This window comes from Macrobrachium rosenbergii, chromosome 35 (genome assembly GCF_040412425.1).
Source record: "Macrobrachium rosenbergii isolate ZJJX-2024 chromosome 35, ASM4041242v1, whole genome shotgun sequence".
Classification (NCBI taxonomy): domain Eukaryota; kingdom Metazoa; phylum Arthropoda; class Malacostraca; order Decapoda; family Palaemonidae; genus Macrobrachium; species Macrobrachium rosenbergii.
Window position 1 is genome coordinate 2,652,851 of NC_089775.1, and position 21,559 is coordinate 2,674,409.

General features: G+C 45.2%; 1 protein-coding gene across 1 annotated transcript in view; it reads right to left on the minus strand.

The window, feature by feature from the left end:
- Nucleotides 1-1,953: 1,953 nt before the first annotated feature.
- Nucleotides 1,954-21,559, minus strand: part of LOC136856332 (uncharacterized) — a 68,028-nt gene continuing 48,422 nt past the window's right edge. The window contains 27 exon segments of the mRNA XM_067134087.1: nt 1,954-3,339; nt 4,750-4,863; nt 5,328-5,466; nt 5,697-5,861; nt 6,221-6,324; nt 6,468-6,948; nt 6,950-7,285; nt 7,700-7,868; nt 8,918-8,986; nt 9,482-9,684; nt 10,356-10,547; nt 10,732-10,947; nt 11,393-11,707; nt 11,996-12,128; nt 12,397-12,642; nt 12,765-12,933; nt 13,052-13,746; nt 13,748-18,162; nt 18,292-18,494; nt 18,719-18,869; nt 19,069-19,277; nt 19,552-19,734; nt 19,853-20,032; nt 20,414-20,624; nt 20,783-20,924; nt 21,080-21,248; nt 21,364-21,548. Of these exon segments, the coding sequence (XP_066990188.1) occupies nt 3,299-3,339; nt 4,750-4,863; nt 5,328-5,466; nt 5,697-5,861; nt 6,221-6,324; nt 6,468-6,948; nt 6,950-7,285; nt 7,700-7,868; nt 8,918-8,986; nt 9,482-9,684; nt 10,356-10,547; nt 10,732-10,947; nt 11,393-11,707; nt 11,996-12,128; nt 12,397-12,642; nt 12,765-12,933; nt 13,052-13,746; nt 13,748-18,162; nt 18,292-18,494; nt 18,719-18,869; nt 19,069-19,277; nt 19,552-19,734; nt 19,853-20,032; nt 20,414-20,624; nt 20,783-20,924; nt 21,080-21,248; nt 21,364-21,548 (9,835 nt within the window). The 3' untranslated portion in view covers nt 1,954-3,298.

Genomic DNA, 21,559 nt, shown 5'->3' on the forward strand with positions numbered 1-21,559 from the left:
TCAATAATACAAAAAATTTTAGATATATTTAGTTTTCAGTAATAATGGTTCGTATTTAAGTTATTTTACTTAAATATTTTAAGTCTTAAAGGTCTTTTTCTATATAGGTAAGGACAAAAGACTGATTTGGTAAGACAAAAGACTGATTTGGTCAAGACAAGACTGATTTAAAACTGACACTAAACCATAAACAAAACACAAAAACATTTTAAAACACTTTACCTGACAATTGAAAGGCATAAAATCAAATACCAAATATTAATAAACATTTACACCAAGAAAAATTAGGCAATTTTGGAGCCTTTTTTAAATAAGTCTTATTGTAAATTTTATTATTAAGTCTTCTTATATAATGATATGCAGAAATCTGACACTAACGTTTTGCAGCAATCAAATGCAAAATATCATCATCATCATTATTAAAATAGGCTTGTCTATGATAAATTAAGGTTATTTAATAAAATTATAACATTATCAAACATTGCTCCAGACATTTTTCACAAGAAACAACTTATAGCAGGCCTTATAGAAATATATATAAAAGTTATAGATGACTTACTATATATACTTAAACGGCGAGAAATTAATAATCATTTATGACATAAATTAAGGCCAGGAATAAATAGAGAAACGGTTAAATATAAATTTGAAAAAAGTGGCTTTGGGCAGTTCTACGGCTGACATTAGCCATTGGGAGAACCGTTCCAGCAACTGTTTCTGATATAAACATAAGTATTATTGTTATTTAATAGATGATTTTCATTCTAGTGTGTTTTTCTTATAATGATAATTAAAAATATAAAAAACAAATTGGTTTATCTTACCTCTCTGTCACGGTGGAATCCCCAGCTGCACAGCAGTACGTCCACTCTCCAGGTTGCCAGAGAAGTCTGGGACAGTCTCTCTATCTCTCAATGGCGACACATTTTTCAATATATCGGCCAATTAGATTGGTGGATTAATTAAAACTGTTTTTAATTGGCTGTTGGGTATTACAGCGTTGTACTGACCAAATACTGTTTCGTTAGCATGCGAACTTACAGACCTATAAGCCTTTTCTTGTGACTAGGGACTATACAGTCTTTTAGTTTCGTTTCTGCAAAGTTTTTTTCAGTCATGCAGATTATTCTTTAAAATACAAATGAAATATCCTAAATATAAGTGTGGTCAAACTTATTTCTAATGCAACTTCCCTTCTGGTACACAGAATCGTTAATTTATACCACGTCAGCTTTCAAATGTTAAAAGATTTCTCTGCAAGAGTGAAATTATATCTTTGGCTGGGATACTGTGCCCTTATCTGGTTCCATAACAACTTTTTTCAGCCTAGATTTAAAATTCACACTTCCAGAATATTCAGTAAAATCTCGATTTCATCCAAGTGGTCGAGATTATATGATAATTCCAGGCAGTGATTGATTGATTTTTGAAAACTTAGGTGCCCTCATTCTTGATGTAGACTCTCTCTCTGTCCTCAAGGTTGTTGCAAATTGATTTTGCAACCAAGGGAAAGTGTATAAGTGTCATATAGCCACTTTCTATACTACAATTACTTAGTAATGTTAGTGAAGAACAATCAATTGTCCCGAACCAATGTACCCATTTCTCTTCCTGATATAGTGAAATGTATCATTCTAAGAGTGATGTTTCACATTACGTAGGGAAATGGTGGTCCTAATTCACATATTTTGGGGTATTTCACCCCTTAAATGAACCAAGACCACCTTGCTGGTTCGAGAAAAGTTTTTTCAAACACAACTTGTCAGTTCCACACGGAAAACCTTTCATAGGACATTGACTGATGCTTTCCCTGTAATAATTTTAGATATTTTTCAGAGAAATATACTTCATGAGTATCAAATCTCCAGGCATGCTCAAATGGGGGTCCTCAAACTCAAAATCATATCAAATCTCCACGCAAGAATGTTCCAAGGATGTCTTCAAACTCAAAAATATATAAATTGGTTTTATTTAAGTGTAATTTACGGTTTACAAGTCATCCATGTTAATATTACAATATAGAAATATATGACATGAGTTCAAAAAGTGTATTCACAATCTTGAGCAGGACCTAAACACGTCCTCATAGAACACTCTTTCTTAGTACTATACATTACAAGAACCTATATAAACATGTTAAAAAAAATGGCATTCAGAAACTTACACAAAAAAAAAAAGGTTTATTCTCCTATCAGGAATATTTTCTTACTTCCCAAACTTAACAACTTGAAGACTGTACGTTCGCACAGTCGGAGAACCCAGTCGCAGTCAGTCACACGAACAAAACGACACTCGCACTCACGCAAGAGCTCAGTCTCCGGTCACACTCGCACGCTGCTATACACATAAGCCCACCGCGAACTTCGCAGCGATGTACAATAAATAAATTGTATCGTATTGACAGTTTCAGACACAAAAACGAGCTTGGGACAGAATAGGTCGCTGTCAGGTAGCCGCCAGCCTGAGCATTGAAAACCCTTTGAGTTTCGCGTAGAACGAACTTCTACGAGGTGAAAAGTGGAAAACTGTGGATAAATTTACATTTGCAAGAGAATATACAGTGTACAGCACTATATACAGTATATATTCACCATCTGCAGTGAGTACACAGAGGTGCTGGTTTAACAAGTTTTAATAAGCAAAAATGTCAAATCCCAGGTATTCGCTTTGGGGTCTAGGCGCCCGAAGTTAACTCAAACGGCTCCTAGACTAACGCGCAAAGAACTTTCGCGCTTCAACATCAAAATCACAAAAAGGGGAGGAGGAACCTATAGGGAACCAAACAGTAAAAAAAAATCACATTCACACAATTACATAAAACTCACCACTGGGGGAATTCACTTAAAACGTCACGAAACAAACCTTGGGAAGAGTTGTGGTTCTATAAAATATATATATAATCTCTATCATTACAGGACTTAAATCAAGCTCTGTCTTTACACAAAATCTCGCCATCTGGGTCAGTTAGCGAGAGGCCAAGGCGCGCGGGAACAACGGGAAATGGCGCGCATTAGCCGCTCTCTAACCGGAGGTCCCAGTCTTCCCGTGAAACATTTGAAAAGGCACCTTCGTCAATTTTTTTTAAAATACTGTACAACGCGTCAGTAACAGACTTGTGATATGCAAGAGGTGAGATAATGCCGTCCTTTGAAGGAAAAAAAAGCCACTGATCTTAAATTTCGACACCCTTATCTTTTTTTTTTCGTCTCGGACGAGACGGTTATTGCTACAGAGTCTTTGCTGCCAGTTCTCCTGAGCTGGGCGAACAATTGCAAGCTTTCTAAGACATTGATCCGAGTCAATGGACTTGGTCGTCACTGTCACCCGTTTCGTCTTTATCTGTAGAGGAAACCAAAACGGAATGTAGTGCGAAGGGGGGAAAACGCTGACTGCGCTTGGACTGGTGAGAGAAACTTGGATTATTGAACAGACACACAGAGGGTCTGATGGAATTTTCACAAAATGGGTAACAGACAGATGAAATTTTAAGAAGTGCTTTTAATGTTTCTGATTCAAAAGACAAGTTTTGATTAAAAGGAAATGGTTACTTCCCTAACAGTACCCACAAAAGATGAACTTGAGAAATCCAGGTAACTATAATTTAACTCGACAGATAAAGCTTCTGAATATTCAATCATGCCTAGGGGATGTTCACAGGAGAAAGGAAAAATTAAATCTTAAGTCAATGAGTATTCTAAGCACCACTTTGAACAGAAGATATGTCCACTGTATTGGAATTACACTGATTAACTGCTTTGTGATTATATTCACTCGGCTACTTTGAGTTGCAATGCACCGTACCCTAGTTTGTCATGCATTCTGGAAATTTTTCATGCAGCAGAGGGTAAAGTGGGTTGCACATGCCTTTTCCGTGATAGAAATGAGTAGAATTCTGCTAGCATTCGATGTGATCTTCCTTAGGGCCCTCGAGAGAGCACAGCTTATCAAGAAGTAAAAGGGTTCTTAAGGATAAATAGAGACATTTATAAATGTAAGTGAAAAAGCAGAGTAGTCATGCTTTGCCAAGTTGTCACGGACTTTAAGGGAGTCGACAGTGCGAAACTGCTGTTCCTCGTTTAGGCTACAGTTACACGGGCAACAAATTTTGTGGTACATAAATATATACAAATGTTGTATACGTAAATCCATAACACCCTAAACACCAATTTTGGTTAGTCTTTTTTACAGTCAAACTGGAAAGAAAGCTTCCTTGTAACATGTCAGTAAGGTCTGAAGTATCTGCTATGTAAAAATTCATGCATATTCACATGCTAACGTCATTCCTGCATCTGCGAGTCTTTGCGTCCAGTTGTCGTGTCCGCGGTCGAACGCGTGTTACATTCTCCAGAGGCGCTGCTCTTCGACACGTCACAGTTATCAGCAGGTACGCGTACTGTACGGTCAAACGTCACATGCACTGTGTTACGAAAAGGAGTTTAAGAGAGCCATTTCACGTCAGAACGCATGCATTCTTCTATCGACAGCGCTGCCCCATTTCTTCAGCAATGCTTGCAAGTTTTTTTTCTCTCCAAGATTTACAACTAAACAACTGATTGGGTAGTACGCCATGCTTGCCAAGTCAACTGCAGCTACTGTACAAGTACTGGTCCATGCTAATGCTGCAAGTCTCGCAAGCAAAATGTCCACGCATGAGCTTTCGTTTTCGTTCTAGGGTCGTTTACATGCACGTTAACCTACGAAGACTTTGATGCTGGTTATGGGGCGGACGTGCTCCTCAGTCCTCCTCACCTTTCTTTCCCTGGTAAGCGTGCTTACGTAGGCGGTCGTAGAGGTCTTCCTTGTTGCCGTAGATGGAGGCATTGGACCGGGCCAAGCTGTTTCCTGCCCCGTTTTGGAAGCCGGCTGGTTTGAGGAAGTTAGGTTAGTTACGCTATGTTCTAATTAAGATCACTCTGGTTAATATGTCTGAGATTTATGCATCATATCTATCAATTTAGCAGGAACTTTTTAATGAAGCCTTTAACGTTTTTCTAAGCTGCCTGTTTTTTTAATCACCTTGGAGTGGAAGTGGAGCTCTCTCCAAGTGTCAATTCAAAATCAGATAGACTAAACTATGCAGAAATGATTAGACTTCAACTCTACGCTACAAGGAAGTATTAGGAAAGCTATTTAGAATTTTTTAACTTCTGATCTGCTGAGACCCTTCGCAAGGAGATTTTATGGTTTTAGAATTCTACAGTGATTTCAGGACTAAGATCTAGATGGCAACACAAGCTTGACTTTTCAAGACAAAGCAGTTTGGGGCTATGGAGAAAGACGGGGTTGTCGAGGGAGCTGGGGTCAGGACGAGAAGACTCAGGACATACTCTTCATGTAAGTCTCATTGTAGAAGTTTGGCATCTCCCACGCGTCCTCTTCGTCATCGTAGTAATGGGCGTACGTCGAGTGGTGCGACGGGGCGATGCTCTCCGCGTAGGCGGCAGGGGCTCCGTAGTAGAAGTTCACCTGCGGAGATTTGATTCGCGATCAGATTGTTAGTCGAAACTTGCATTGAATTTCAAGTCAATGGCCCCCTCTGGGTTTGTTCCATATGAATAGGGTTCTTCATCTTCTTAATAATAATAATAATAATATCACCTTCAACTTTAGTTAGCAATGGATTAGCTAGAGAAACTCGAATACGGAAGGCCCGTCAAGATCAGGGACTCTCAGCCGTACTCAGAAATGTCCCCTACCTGAGAACCGTTTGGATCGGTGGATGGCTGGTTGAAGAAGCCCTTCTTTGGCTCCCTTCGTCTTGTGGCACGGATGCAGATCATCCACACGAGCAGCGCGATGAGTATGAAGAAGACAACGGCTCCGGCAATTCCTCCAGCAATGTATGTGAAGTCACTCTTGACCTGCAAAAGCCAGACAAAGCTCAAATAAGTAATCTCTTAAAAATATAATCAGATAACAGCATAAAAAAAGTCTATCGTTTAAACCACGACTGAAGACATTTGCTGACTCTGTCATGGGGAAAAGTATGTGCATTTTGAGGCCAATATGAATTCCTGCGAAGAAAAGTTACGTTAATCTTCAACAGAAATGTTTTATTTTGTGTTAACGAATGTCAGTTGGGACTTTAAGCAACTAGAAATTTTGCTACGGTGAAATAACTACAAGCTGGAATGCTATCTCAGTGGGCAGATTGAGTGGATCACTTCTGCTAGAAGTTCTCCTCTGATAAAACGAAGGGGAACTATGCAATTTCCTTTACCTTGCACTGAGAGCCCGTAAATGAACCAACGCACACACAGAATGGATTGCCTTGGTCGTCCTTCTTGCAAACGCCGTTGTTTTCGCAGTAGTTGTCACACTTGTCTGTAACATCAAAAGAAAATTAAAATCTGTTTTTGTCCGAAAGAAAAATTCTACATACTGTATTTGTTTATTTTTCATGCTCAAATGACATTGCCAAAGCTTTAGGTAGATCAGGCCTGGCAAGGACACAAATCCACACTTACCGTAGCATTCTTTGCCCGTGCCGTTGTATCCAGGCTTACACTGGCAGTCGAAGTCATTGGATTCGGTGATGAACAAGCACAAGGCGTTGGGATCGCAGTGCATCTTCTCTCCGTGAACCTCACAAGGGTTGGAGCAGTCGCTGACTGAAGTGGAACCCACGTCGGCAGTTGACGTATCTTGCGGGCAGTCGATGCAAGACGTCTGCTCGCCCTCCGGCTGGTACGTGCCCTTAGGGCACGGCAGGCACTCGTACACTGAGTTCAAGTTCGACAGGAAAGTGCCCGCTATGCAAATCTTCAGAGAGCATTCTTCGATGGACGCGGCACCGGACTGCAACGTGGTTCGGGATTCCGGGCACCTGACGCAGGAAGCGTGAATGCCCTTGGTGCGGTACGTGCCACGGGGGCAGGGTTCGCAGGGACCAGAGGTCCCCAGCTGCTGACCAGACTCGCACTCCTCGCGGCACTCGGAGGCCGAGACAGGCGTCGTTCGTGCGGGTGGTCAGACCTCGCTCGCACCTCCTGCACGAGAACTTTCCTTCCACCGGCTGGTAATAGCCGTATCCGCACGACCGACAGACTCCCAGTTCTTCGTCGAAGTACCTCCCGGCGGCGCAGCGCTCCTGGCACTCTTCCACCGAGCGAGCGCCGTTGGTCTTGGTGACTCCCTGGCGACCAGCTATGTCGGGGCAGGGCTTGCACGTCACCTGACCCAGCTCATTTTGGTAAGTGCCAGAGTCACAGGATTTGCAGATCTTCTTCTCCCTGTCGTAGTATGTCCCAGGGGAGCAATCGACGCAGTCGCTCTCAACGACAACCTGGAGAGAAGTTATGTAAATGTAGTTTACAAATAGTTTGATGAACTTACAGTAATTTGTTACAACTGTTCGAAGAGAACGGCAGAGGAAATAAGATGCTACGGAAGAGCAAACAGCTACCCCAGGAATCACTTGGGGCAACTCTTGAAGAGAATGAGACTAAATGAGAACATGATATCGGTTTGCAAGGGTCTAGGATAGATAACCACAGGTGATTCAGTGCTTTCGTCTAGCGTACTATTCATACGCCACAATGATACAAACAGGATTAAGGCTTAAGGTTCTTTCAAGTTTACCGTACTTCTCTCCCAACTTTAAAAACAAGCTGTCTGCACACAACTGAACAATCTCCTCTAAAGAAACAAGTTTAATAACAAGAAACTGCAGAAATCGATCTTAACGAGGTATACCCACCTTGCCCACAGGGCAGGAATATTCGGAAGTCAGCTCTAGGGAGGAGGGATCAGGCACCACGTTCGGCAAGGCGTCGCGCACGTCGAACTCGTCGTTCTGAAGGATGATTTCTTCGATGAGGCTCCTGACGGTGGCTTTCAGGTCCGAGTTCTTGTTGGTGACTGGGTCGCTGAAGGAATTGTAAATGGGAATTACTCAAAGGGTGAAATTGTTGACGAAACCCTATTTATGCATGTTATTCAAATGCTACTGGGCAACAATTTAAATCCTGCTCACTTTCACACGACAATGCTACTTCAATCCTTCACATTTTCCATAAATTTGCTCTGCAATAGTCTAAATCCTTATAAATATGCGAGTAACAAAGTTTTTTATTTGGTAAAAGCTGACTTACTTTTCCGAATGTGCATTAAGTGACACCCCGAAGAGTAATTAATAATAATATTACTTTTACAGTTTCTCAAGCGGAATACAAGGCTACTTACCAGTCAAAAAAAAAATGGCAGAATTTCAGAGAAAAAGCAAAGGAAAAGTTAAAACATACCGACCATTATGATCAATGATTAATGGTAATTCGGACGTTAAAAGTTTGTGACCCAGTAGATAAATATTAGCTATAGCATCTCAAGTGGGCCAGAATTAGCAAAATGCACATTACCAGTCTGGAAGCAATTTAAACTAGTCACATTAATGCACCATTTGCAGAGAGAAAGCATAAAACGCTGCCATTGAATTTAGCAACGTCAAAATGTCAAGAATGCTGGCACAATACATTGCTCATGAACTCCTTGTTCTGAGGAAGCATTTTATGAAGATCAGAAGCAAAACTGGGCATCATATAAGCAAACTACATACATTTGTAACACAATCCAAGCACCCTCCTTTGCATTAACCCCACAAAAGCATAATTTATAAGTGAGTTAGCCCCTCAAAACAATGGTTAATTCCTCATCATGACGCCAAACGATTTAAAGACAGTTAATGACCATTTCAAAAACCATACCCTTCAGAAATGCGTCAAGCATTTTGAAGCCCAAACGTGGCACCAACGAAGCTTTGGCTTTCCGTACGACACCCCGTACCGTATTTACAAAGTTCTATGAACGACACCAAAACTACTCTGCTTTTCCACAGCATTCCACTGTTAATAAACCTTCCCCTAACTGCACAGCCTCGTTACTGCCGCGAGCAACTAAACTCCACTTCCTTTGAGCTTACTTGTTGGCCGCAAATGAAACATCCAAGTTATACTGGTAGGCCTGCTCTGAATCTCTTGCTGTTCTTGAGCTACGGGAGTGGGTGGGGACAACTCGTTAACAATGTCTTTTTCACTGCTTGCGAAAGGTCAGGGTCGTTGCCTTTCGCAAAAAGATTACGGCTACAAAGCCTGTTTATATACACTGCTAAATATGCTTTAGTGTTAATGTTTACTGTGTCTGGTTTGTGTGCGTCTTCACGACAGCTGTTTGCGTCTGTGGGTGCCGGCACGTCTTCTATGCATAGACTCACATCTACAGAACAGTTTGCGTGAACCCTGAATCATCTATGTATCTAAAGTACAGCACACTACCATCTAAGAGTACTGGGCATTCTGAGGTGTAAACGCCTGAATCTGATTCGTTACAGAAAATGTTCTAGGTGAGAAATATCCTGCTGGAATTTAGACAATTAAAGGACACTTTTATGCCAAGCAACTGCTTTTAATTGAAATCTTTTAAGAACGGTTTCTTTTTTATAATCGGTCTAAAGGGTAGAATACTCGTACGACTAAGAGAGACTTACTTGGCAGACGCGAACGTAATCTTAACGTCGTATACGTCGTTGCTCGCCGGGGGAGTCTGACGCCTCTCTCGATCCGCGTCGGCGTCGCGGGCGATCCTGTTTCTTCTCGAGCAGTCGACGGCCACATTCAGTCCGTTGCACACGCCGCTGGATGCGACGGTGTCAGTGCAGAAGTTCCAGTCGGAGTTGAGTTTGTTCAGAGCCTGGATGAATAGAGCAGAATTTAAGAGATGGTGGAAAGGAAGATGGAAGAAAGAGAATTTGAACGGAGGTACAGCAAAAGGAATGAAAGGGGTTGCAGCTAGGGGTTGAAGGGATGCTGCAAAGAACCTCAAGTAATGGAAGGCACTAGGCATCCCCTAATAGGAGAGCCTGAATGAAAAACAAATCCTCAAATGGTTTACTTGTTTATGGAAAGTTTTTGCAACGAGGTAAAATGAAAGTGATATTACTGCTTGGATTATCACTAAATTTTACATTCAAGCGTAGTTTATTTCTTTCCAGCCAGATCTGTCAGTCTAAGTTTTAGGTCTATAGAATTTACACACATTAATGGAGAATGGAAATGTGGAGAACTTTTAGTCACTTTTCAAGATGATATTAATGTAACGCAGTGCTTAAATTCATTGTGTATACCTGTACATCTAAACAGCTATTTCTAAAAGGTTTAATATTTAAAAAAATATTTACAAAAAAGAGTAACATCAAACTCCCAAATCAATCATATCTGATATTTTTAAAATAGAAATAAGGTAGAAACCTTTCTTACTGAACTTTAAATAAGTATAAGAAGTCAACTTTCAACACAACTTATTAGGACGGGGAGGGACTGTCAATCTCCAGGCTTACCGTTTCAAAGAGCACATCAACTTACGTGTTTTATTTTCTCACTCAGGACGTTCTGGCCCGCTGCGTTGCATATAACAGAAGACGGGAACTGCATGTTGATCCTGAAAACTCTCTGGGCGGGAGTTGATGGCGAACAGGCAGGGTAGACCAGTTTGTGGGCAGGATCCGAGGTTGGTCTCCAGAAGCCTTCCGCACCGCACGTGAAGAAATCGGGTACCTGAAAAACGAGGGTGAAAATATACTGGTGAGTTTATGTGGTGGGGATAAAATTCTATGGTTTTTACTGAAAGTACGACAGATTTAATCGGACATAATTTCCAACAAAACAAAGCAATGAACGTATTTCTACTTTCTATTTTTCATACATCTCATGCCAATGACAGTGACTCTGAAATACTCACCCTCGTCGAGAACTTCAGCCCGTCGTTGCACTCAATCTTGCAGACCTTGAACCGGCCGCCTGGTCCCCAGTTGGAGCAACGCTGTACGCCACCCACTGGATCGTCCAGCGTGGGGCAGAAGTCCGGTAGTACGTACACGTTGAAGGAGCATGTTGCAGAGTTGCCAGCTGCATCGTAAGCGACGCGGGCCACCTTGTACGTTCCCCACGTGAAGGCCTGAAGAAGGAATTAGAATGGTAACAATGCCACTTCAGTTTAACTCTGTTACGAGATATTTCCGCAGCAGTTTCAGAAGCAGTTGCATCAACTGATAAGCAGTTTATCTTTGTTTTATTTCATAAAAGTGATTTCTTGGTGAATCGTTTTGGCTACGTAGCTGATAATCTGACTTATAATTCTAAAAACATACAGTAATAACTACACTTCGGAGTCACACCAATATATTGCAGCCAGTCTTTCACAAAATGCTGATGTGTGTTTTAATGATTAGCCAAAACTTTTTCAAGCTGTTACATCAGATGCCACTAAACAGAATCCTAGCTCAACAAAATGATCTCAAATTCTGGAAGGACAACAAAAGCTAAAGTTTTTAAGTAGAAACTCAATTCTGAGACTTTATAGAAGACCACAAAAGCTGAGGTACATAATTCAAGCAACAAACCTGTCCTGGGGAATATCCTGACTTGTCGACCACTTGTTCGATGCCGATGTTATCCGAGAAGTGGGGCTCATCCCAGTCGACAACCTTCGATCCGTTTCGGGTGATGACCCAGATGTCTCCAGGGCAGTGGTCTACTCTAGGGGGCGTCTTGTCCCTCTCGAGTACCGTACAGTCGCCGGTGTAGCCCGGAGGACAAACATATTGGCCGCAAGTTGACGGACCGACTCTCTCCACGTTACCCTCGACTTTGTCGTAGCCGGTCCAACGGAGGAGGAGTCCGTCAAATATGACGGGCGAATTCATGCACGATCGAACCTGACAGATGAAGATGGGAAATTTCAGTTTGAAAAATGCCATAATGGAGGGGGAAGGGTTTACTGTTTCAGTGAGCCTTATTGGCACACTATAAACAATTGTCTTCTTCAGTTGACCGCTGTGGGTCTAAAACTGCGAAAAAGTCGCCTTGGTAACCTCGTAATGATTATGGTTTCCAAAGTATGAGAGAAAAACTAGTTTTTACTTTACTCTTGTAATGAATAAAAGTTTATTCCGTAACTTTACTCCCAATATTGTCACAGTCGTGACGAAGATGAACCCACTCACCATTTTAGGAATTTCGGTGCGGAAGTCGAGCGGCCTGTTCCAAGCGTTCAGCCGAGCGATGCGGCCATGGAAGCCTCGTTCGTTCGTGTACCCTGCGTGATGCGTGCTCACTGAGCCTAGCGTTACCCATCCGCTGTAAAAGTGGCAATAAGCGTTAATTCATTTGGCACATGTTAAACGACCTCTAAAGTTTATATTGACATCATTTACTAACATGCACCTTAACTTTAGTAGTCAATGCATCAAAAAACTTGAGCAAGTAATGATTCTATTTTGAGAAAGAGGTAAAAAGTAAATCTGAGTTGAGAACCCTATTCCAAAATCAGTATGATTGTACAGTAGTCTTTTCTTTACTGTTAAAAATGCTCGTAAGCAAAATGAGAAACCTCCACAATACTTACTACATTGGTAACGACTTCCCCTGTCCAAACGACTCAACCTGGGCTACGACGACGGCGTCTGTGGTGAGGGTCAAGGTGCCGGCTTCGCCGTCCCACACCAGTGCCACGTGGTGCCACTGGCCGTCGTTGATTGGGATGTTGTTGCGGAACGTGACGAACTCCTTCTGGTCGTCGAAGAATTCTATGGCTATGCCCGCATTCGTCGCTTGGAGCAAGATTTCTTTGTCGGAGGGTATGTACGGACTCCTGCAAATACAAAAAAGAAATCGAACTGAAATATAAACTGTGTTGGACACAATGGCATTCGACATTCACTGACAGTACAGGACAGTCGGTCACGGCTGTCCCTTGCATAAAACGGTACTTACGAGACGGAGAAGAGAGTGAAGATTGTGCCTAAATCATCAGCGTTGGCAAACTGCACCCACAGGGCAATGGTGAAGGAGGAAGCGCCTCCAATCTTGAAGGGCGTAGCCAGCGATGCACTTGATGATTTCCCTTCGTCGTTGATGTACAGTTCATAGTTGATGTTGATGACTGGAAATATACGAGAAAAACATTACAGTACAAAGAGGAAAGTATAATATTTATTTCCAAAGTTGCCATATCAAGAGCATACACTTCAGTGTCTGTTTTATAAAGGAAAACGTCTCACCTTTCCTGCAGTCCTCTCCTGTCAGGTTGAAGGGGCACTTGCAGTAAAAATCATTAGTCAGGTCAATGCAGGTGGCTCCTGGTGGGCAAGAAGTTGGCGTACAGTCGACGATATCTTGATCGCAGTGTCTTCCAGTGTAGCCGGGGGGACACACGCATTCGTAGCCCGCACCTCGGTCAACGCAGGTAGCGCCGTTCCTGCAGAGCCCGGCTTCGCAGGCGTCAAACTCGTACTGACAGCCGATGCCGGTGAAGTCCTCGGAGCAGGTGCAATTCAGACCCGAGCCGTAGTCCTGGCAGGACGCACCATTCATGCAAGGATTCCCAACGCACCTCTCTGGGGTCACCTGACAGCGCTTTCCGTCCGTTCCCGAGGGGCAGGCGCAGAAGAAGTCCTGGAACAGATTGATGCATTCGGCGTCGTTCAGGCAGGGCGTGTCGTTGCAGCTGCCAATGTCTGTCTCACAGCGTTTCCCCGTCCACCCTTGGTTGCAGGTGCACGCGAAATCTGAAATGCCGTCGGTGCACGAGCCACCGTTATAGCAGGGGTTCGTGGCACACTCGTCGATGTTGTTTTCGCAGAACTCTCCGGTGTATCCGGCGTGGCACTGACACTTGAACATGTTGTCGAGATCGAGGCATTTGTCAGTGCCAACTGGGTTGCACGGGTTGCTGATGCACTCGTCAATCGGCGCCGCACTGCAGTCCGACAAAGCCTGGTCGGCATTCGCAGCTAAACCCGTCGAGTTCGTCGACGCAAGTGCCTCCATTCTGGCAAGGTTCTGAGGCACAGTCATCAATGGTGTGCTGACAAACTTTCCCAGTGAAGCCAGTATCACAAGCGCAGTGGAACCCATCAACCTTGTCGATGCACTGGGCTCCATTCTGGCAAGGTGCAGATTCACAGTCATCAATGTTTAGGTCGCAGTGCTCGCCTGTCCAACCTGGATGGCAGATGCATTCGTGGTAGAAGAATCGGTCCACACATATTCCGTTGACACACGGGGAGCTACTGCACAAGTCGACTTTAATGTGGCACCTCTTTCCTGTAAATCCGTTGGGGCATTCGCAGCGGAAGTCATTGACGAGATCAGTGCAGTTCGCATTCAGAAGGCACGGCCTCTCGGCACAGTCGTCGATGTTCACCTCGCAGAGGCGGCCTTCCCACCCAGGTACGCACTCGCAGCGGAAACGCCCTTGGTCAAGAGGAATGCAGGCAGCACTGTTGGCACAGGGATTTCCTTTCTCTGTGCAGGGATTAACGGTGATGTTGCAGCCAGGGCCGGTGTACCCAGAACGGCACAAACAGTCAACCGTGCCAATTCCTGGGTCATCTTTGCACATAGCTCGGTCAGGACACGTACCCTCCACGCACTCACTGTCCTCAGTTTGACACTGAAGGCCAGTGTATCCTTCAGGGCACTTGCACGAGTATCCCTGCGGGCTGTCAATGCAGGTGCCCCCGTTGTAGCACGGCTCGGAGCCGCACTCGTCGACGTCGACCTCGCAGAATAATCCGGTGAACCCTGCGGGACAGTAGCACTGAGCCTGGTGCTGACGAGACAAGCACAGGCCACCGTTCTGGCACATTCCCTCCGTGCACGTCACAGGCTTGCAGTCATCCTCGGAGGAAGAGCCTGCCTCCAGGGTCCTGTTACCCGTGGGGCACTCCAAGCACGTATCAGTGCCAATCAGAGGCTGGTAGTAGTTGTGTGGGCACGGGGCGCACGGCTCGAGGCCAGTGTCAGAGTAGTAGCCCGGTCTGCACTTCTGACGACAGAGCTGCTGCGAAGCGGTGGCTGAAGCGTGAGTGAAAGTCTCTGGAGGACAGACCTGGCACTCTTTGAAGCCGTCGATAGGTGGGATTTCGGTGTAAGAGTTCCTTGGACAGTTCAGGCAAGGCACGAGGCCAGTGGGCGAATAGGTTCCAAAACCGCAGACCGGGATACAGTCCGAGCTAGATTTGCTGCCTTCGGTGCGGGTGTACGTGCCTGGAGGGCACTGCTTGCACGAGCCCTGACGACTCTGATCTTGGTAAAAGCCTTTCGCGCACGGGGAACACTGTTTCTCTTCTTTAGCTGCATAAGCACCGGCAGGGCAGTGGAGACAACGAGGAACCTCACCTGTTTCGGTGTTCAGTACTTCTCCGGCGTTGCAAGTGAAGCCTTGAGACACGCTGGAGTTTGCTGCGCGCATTGGCGGACAAGAGTTGCCGGCGGACGACAAGTTGATGACCGGTTCAATCACCGCCGAGGACGAAGTGACACTCAGATCAAATATCAGCGCTAAAGTTGAACCACATAATTCATACAGATTCGTCTTCTTGACGTCCGGAGTAAGTCTCACAATGTAGTAGATGTGAACCATGTTGGACTCTGTAATCTTCAGTCTGGTATTGTGGAACCTCACATCAATGGCTACGTTCACGGCTGACGAGCAACGGTTAGACAAGATTCCGTTCAAGCTATCGTAGTACTGATTCAGAAGCGAGTCGTACTGATTTAGACAGCTGGGATCGACAGCTCCGTTTGCCCGGTACGTGATGTCTGCCATGACGTCGTAACTAGCCTGCTCGGTGTTTTCGCTCACGCAGTCTGGCACAACACGAGTTGGCTGCCACTCGGTCTTGTCGTTGCACGAAAATCTCTTCTCGGGCATGTTATCCGTGAAACGGAACCCGGGGTTGCAAGTGGCCGTGCATTCGGCTCCTCGGGAGTTGGTTATGCAGTTCAGCTTGCCATTGGCTGGCTCTTTGAGTTCCCAATTCACACAAGCGGTAGCCTGCACAGCAACTTGGAAGTTGCACGAAGCCATGTTTCCTGAAGGATCCGTAGCAACAACCGTTACATTTTCATATCCGCCCACTGGGATTATGGCGGCCTCGGGTACAACTCGTAACTGGTATTCCCCGCTGTTATCCGAAGCGTTGACGTTGCTCAAGGTCAACGAAGAATTGAAGTTTACTTGATAGTTCTCCTGCTCCTCAACAAGTTCGATCACATAGCTCTGCGGGCACGTTATGGAAGGCGGAACATCGTCCGGAATGGTTATGTTGATCTGGCAAATGGCGACGTTTCCGTCAAAGTCGAAGGCATAATACTCGACCATCATGTCCTCGAAAATGTGCATTGGCGGGCGGAAACCAGGAGGCCTGATCTCGGTACGCGCTATCATTCCGGAATTGTCAATGGCTGTGGGGACTGTGAAATTAACAGGCTCCAGTCCTTTGGGACCCTTCTGAACCACGATCGGATTATTGGGGCAATTGGCAAACTGGGGTGGCTCGTTGTCGACGCACACTGGGTAGCCCATGTCGAATCCAAGCAAACGCTGGCTTGGCGGTTCGTCCTCGCAACCCATCAATTCGAACTTCAGACACCGATTCTCGTCATAGCTGACAATACCCAGAATAACAAAACGGGCAGTGACGACGATTGGCAACGTTATCATGGCAAGCTCGCCGTAATTGCCGGGGTCTCTTGCTGTCAAGTTGAAGTTGGGGAAATACACGATGTAATTATCTTCGTCCTTTTCTTTGTAGAAGAAGCGAATCTCGGTGGGTCTGCCCACAACATCATTTGTGATCACGCCCTTGACTAAGATTGCTTTGATTCTGTGAACTTTACCCAGATCCACCGTGACGAACGAAAAGGATTCTTCCTGACTGCACCATCCCGTAGCAGAATTCAGGCGAATGTTGTGAGCCTCGTAGTTTCCTCGCTCCGAAGTCGCGTTGATGGCAGACGCAGGAATCTTACCAGATGTGATGCCCAGAGGGGCGACAACGCGGCACTCGGGCTCGCGCACGCAACGTATGGGCTCGTCGACGATGGGGATATAGCCTGGACGCGTGCAAGCGAACTTTACACGGGACCCCTGTTCGTAACTGGTAGCAATCTGGATGCCATCGGGGGGGTGTCCTGGGTCTGAGCAAACAGGCCCTTCGCATCTCAGATCACCGAAGTCCCACGTGGAATCCGACTGACACCTTACAGCATTATCATTCTTACTCGTCTGCCCTGCCAAGCTGAAAGTTTCCTCACAACCGAAGAAGAAAGAGGACTGGAACTTTGTGTCGACGGTGAAGCCGTACGTTGCCCCCGGAGTTTCTGCCGGCTCGCCACAGTCAACGCGAGGGCACTGTGGAGTTATTCCTGAAAGCCAGTAATCAGGTAGGCCGGGCTGGGGATCGTAGACGCATTCACGAAAACGTGAAGTCATTGTGTTCCTCGGCGGACGCCCGTCCTGATTGCACATAACCGATATGTTCCCCATGAAGGGTACGACAGGAGCATCGGGATCGGGGTAACTGATGGTTAAGCCTTGTGCCGGATCGTCTCCAAGCGGGGCACAGGAGGCATAACGACATTCAGGCAAGGTTCCGTTCCATTCTCCGTTGCTGGTGCAAGTTAAAGTGTCGGAGCCATACATCACGTAACCGAAATTGCACTGGAACTTGACGATGTCACCGTAATGGTACATTTCCCGGGTGTCGACAAGGACACCATTTGCTGGCGACTCCAACACCGGACACATTTTCTGCACGCAGGTTTTGTTGAGCCTGTAAATGTCACCGTCTCTTGAACCAGATTCTGAGGATTCAATGTAAAACCCAGCTGTCCCATTTTCGGCGAAGAGATCATAACCCACGTTGCACAAACAGGAGAACGAGCCGGGGGAGTTGAGGCAGCGCTGATCGCAGCCTCCATTACTTTCGGCACACTCGTTGATGTCGATGCAGTCCTGCCGAGCACAACCCATCAGTTCAAACTTGAGGCAGGGAGCTTCTTCGTAGTCGGCCAAAGTAAGGCGGATGTAACGGGCCTCGACGGGAGTGGGCAAGTTTACCACGGATAAGGACGCTCCAGATGTGATGCGGAATTCAACGGGCGAGCCGTCGTTGTTGGTGTACTCTCGGAAAACGTCGGTCAGATCGTCCGTATACTGTAACCTTATCGATTTTGCAAAGGCAAGCTGACCGTCCAAACGGCCAACGGGTTGGGTGCGGAATCCAATGATGACCGTCGGGACGCGGAGATCCACCATCACCCAGTTACTGCCCGCCACAGGCACAGCCCCACACCACCCAGGCTGGGAATTAAGCCGAACGCTCTGAAATAAAACAGAAAACGGTTGGACTTAATAATGGATTTATACTGAAAGAATCAAGACATTATCCTTTCAAATGTCCCATAAATGAATTCAGGGTTCAGAATTTTAGTAAAGGACAAAACTACGTACATTCTTTTCGTATCCTGCAGCCGTCGAAGATACAGTTATAGCATCGTCAGGAATTCCACCGTCGGAGACTCCTAGGTCACCCCTCGGGCGACAGTCGAGATTGGGACTGAAGCCTGGTTTGCACATGCACGAGAATGCCCCTGGGGTATTCTTGCATTCCGTCGAAGCTCCGTCGCACTGGGCTGCTTCGCATTCGTTGATATCTGCAAGGATGACACGTAAAAAATCAGGTTGTGATAGCATAACTCTATCAGCCACTGCTCGCTGGTATACGGAGAGTGAGCTAAACCTACTCTGATCAACTTTTCAAACTGTTTACTTGAAAATTATCACTAACATACTTTCTGAAACTAAGCCTGGTTGTGAAATGCACCTTTTCATTCAAAAGCTTGAAGTCTTTTGAAAGTGAAGAATGAACAGCGATTACCTTGACAGCTGGGGATGTCCACAAACGTCTGATTAGGACCGCACTGGATCGTGGGGTTTCCGATGAGCTTGTACCCTCTGTGGCACTGCACTCGAGCTTCGTCGCCAAAATAGTAATCCTTAGTGACGTCTGTGACAAAGCCATTTTCAACCTGAAATGAGAAATAATGCAATTATATACAGTATACTGTACAGTACAAGGTACTGTCCATCTGAGAGTTGGACACACCTGTTTTTTTTACCACAGATCCAGTTTTTGTCTCGATACATTTCAAGTGACTGTCTGAATTTCACAGTATTAAGAAATCTTACGTAGCACCCCAAAATACTTGGCTTTTCTTAACGAATTACCTCTGGGTAATCGTAACATCTGATCCTAGAGCAAATGGCTACGTCGCCAGACCACGAGCCATTGGACATGCAGTGAATGACGGGGAGCCCGGTGCGGAAGTATCCAGGCTCACATTCGAACCTCACGACAGTGCCGTAGCTTCGACCGCCCCCGTTCAGAACGGTCTGCGCTGCAAAAGGTGTTTCAGGCAGTGGTGGACACTGAGAAGCTGTGAAATAAAATACGGTTTGGTTAAGAGGTGGGTGTCATCTTTCTGGCATAGCAAGTATTACCACTGTCCAGTGGAATCCAGGCAGTACAGTTTAAGGATGTTTTAACCTACAATTTTAGACCTATATAGTTCATAAGGGCATCTCACTGCACTTGTATACAAACCTGATTCATAACTGTTGTAATGTTAAAAAATGGGGCAATATCAAAATCATTCTCAAATATGAATGCTTATAAAAACTACAGTCTCTAGTCACTGAAAGGTTCCTTACCAAGACATTCCGGCAGCTTCTCCCACTGGCCGTGTTCATTGCACCTTACGGTCTCTAAAGGTGCACCACTGGGGAAACCAAAGCCGGCGTAGCACTGGTATTTGGCCTGGCCTTCGTACGTAACGTTGGTGGCCTCGATGCTGAAGCCGTTGTCGATCTGGGGGACTGGACCGCAATACACCTCTGTGTTGGAAGACAGGAACCTCGTCAGGTAAAACGTGGGGTAAACACCAAACAGTAACGCACATTATTACCAAACATAAACCGGAATCTACTGTAGTTTCCAGTTTCAACTACATACCTTGGCAGTCTGGAACGTAATCAACAGACCACTGGCCTCCGGGCATGCAGGTGGTTACAATTTCAGTCTTGTTATTGGCAAACTCCTGCCCCTTTGGGCATGAATAGGTCACGACGCTACCAAAGGAAGTGTCTCTCGAGGAAGCGATGGCACCTTCACCCGCAGTCATGGCTGGGCAATCTGTCATCGGAAAAGAGGAATTATAGGTTTCATCTAAAAGTCTAAAGAGGAGAATGCAAGAAAAAATTACTAGAAGGATGTCATAACACAACAGATTTGCATGATGTCACAAGTCCTAATGAGTTTCGTTGAGGAATGAAGAAATATTTTTTATCTTAAGTGATCAACTGATGCAGTAATGCTTTTGCTAAACTGCAAATTGAAGTATTATCTTTTGAAAGTTCCAAGATAGCATTATGCATTCATTAGGTTATTCCAACTCTACTATCCAATGCACAACTCTTTCACAGCAACCAAACTGTATTTCATTAAATATATCTGAATTCCCAGCTACAGAATTAAAGAGGTAAAAAAGAAAGTCAAAACAAGTGGTCTACTGACCTGCAGAAAAGTTTGCAGACCATCCCTTGGCTGGTCTCAAGGGATCAGAGTTGAATGTGAGGAAAAGGGAACCAGAATCTGCGGTGAGGGTGATGGTCGGACGGTTTTTGGCAGAGAAGCCATTTCCAGAGTGAAGCCTAATGCTCTGGGAAGAGGTCATGCCGTCATAGACCTGAACAGAGTCTTTCTCTTCCACATCGAAGTCGGTGAACTGTGGGTACGATAAACATAAACTGTTAGGAGGAATTTATACGCACGGGTCTCAGTCAAACACATATGCTAAACGACATTGAACTTTCGTAGCACTGAGAACAATTGTTCCTGATGAGAATAACAGAGTTACTCAGCAAACACCAAACGGTTCCATACCTTCAGCGAGAGAGGACCTCCACCGGGCCTCTTAATTAGGTATCTGCATTCCTGGTTGGTTGGATAGTCACTGATGCCGAAGGCTGGAGAAGAAATTGTGCCCTTGCTAGCTTCGATGTTGACAGAGCATCCTGAATAATACCTGAAAAAGTAGAGGAAACGATCACCAACAGTTCAGAGAGCGCTATGAAACAAAACAGAATTAAAAGTGCAAGTTATACGCACGTGACGACACAAAAACTGTTAGCCATTCTGAGTGAACTGAATATTATTTACTACCAGATTCCAGCCACTTACTTAATGCGGAATCCTCTCTTGGAAACTCCTATATTTGTCTGGAAGTAGAAGTACAAAAGCGGACCTGTCGAGATGACAAAGCGAGGGTTATCTTCCTGGCTTCCCGTCAGGCGAGTAAGCAGGGCGCTCGAGGGGGAATCTCCGTCTCGGATCAGGATGAAATCTTTATCTGCGGGGGGAAAAGAAAAGTTAGAAACACGTCAACTCTCAGAAGGAGTATATCCAGTGTTCAATCAGGGAAAATTTAAACATAAGTAGAAAACTTTGTTATTTCTTCCTTTTACCTTCTTTCAAGTCCAGATCTAAAATCTCCAGGGTGATGACCCGTCCCTGTTGCGTCTTGAGGATGAAGAGGCACTCCAGGCCCCCGGGGTATTCCAAAGGATAATTGTAGGACGTCATGATACGCTCCTGAGGCGTTGCGATCAGTTCGCCCCCGCAGTCTTGCGGCTCGGTTTTCCAGGAGGCCCTGTCGAGGCG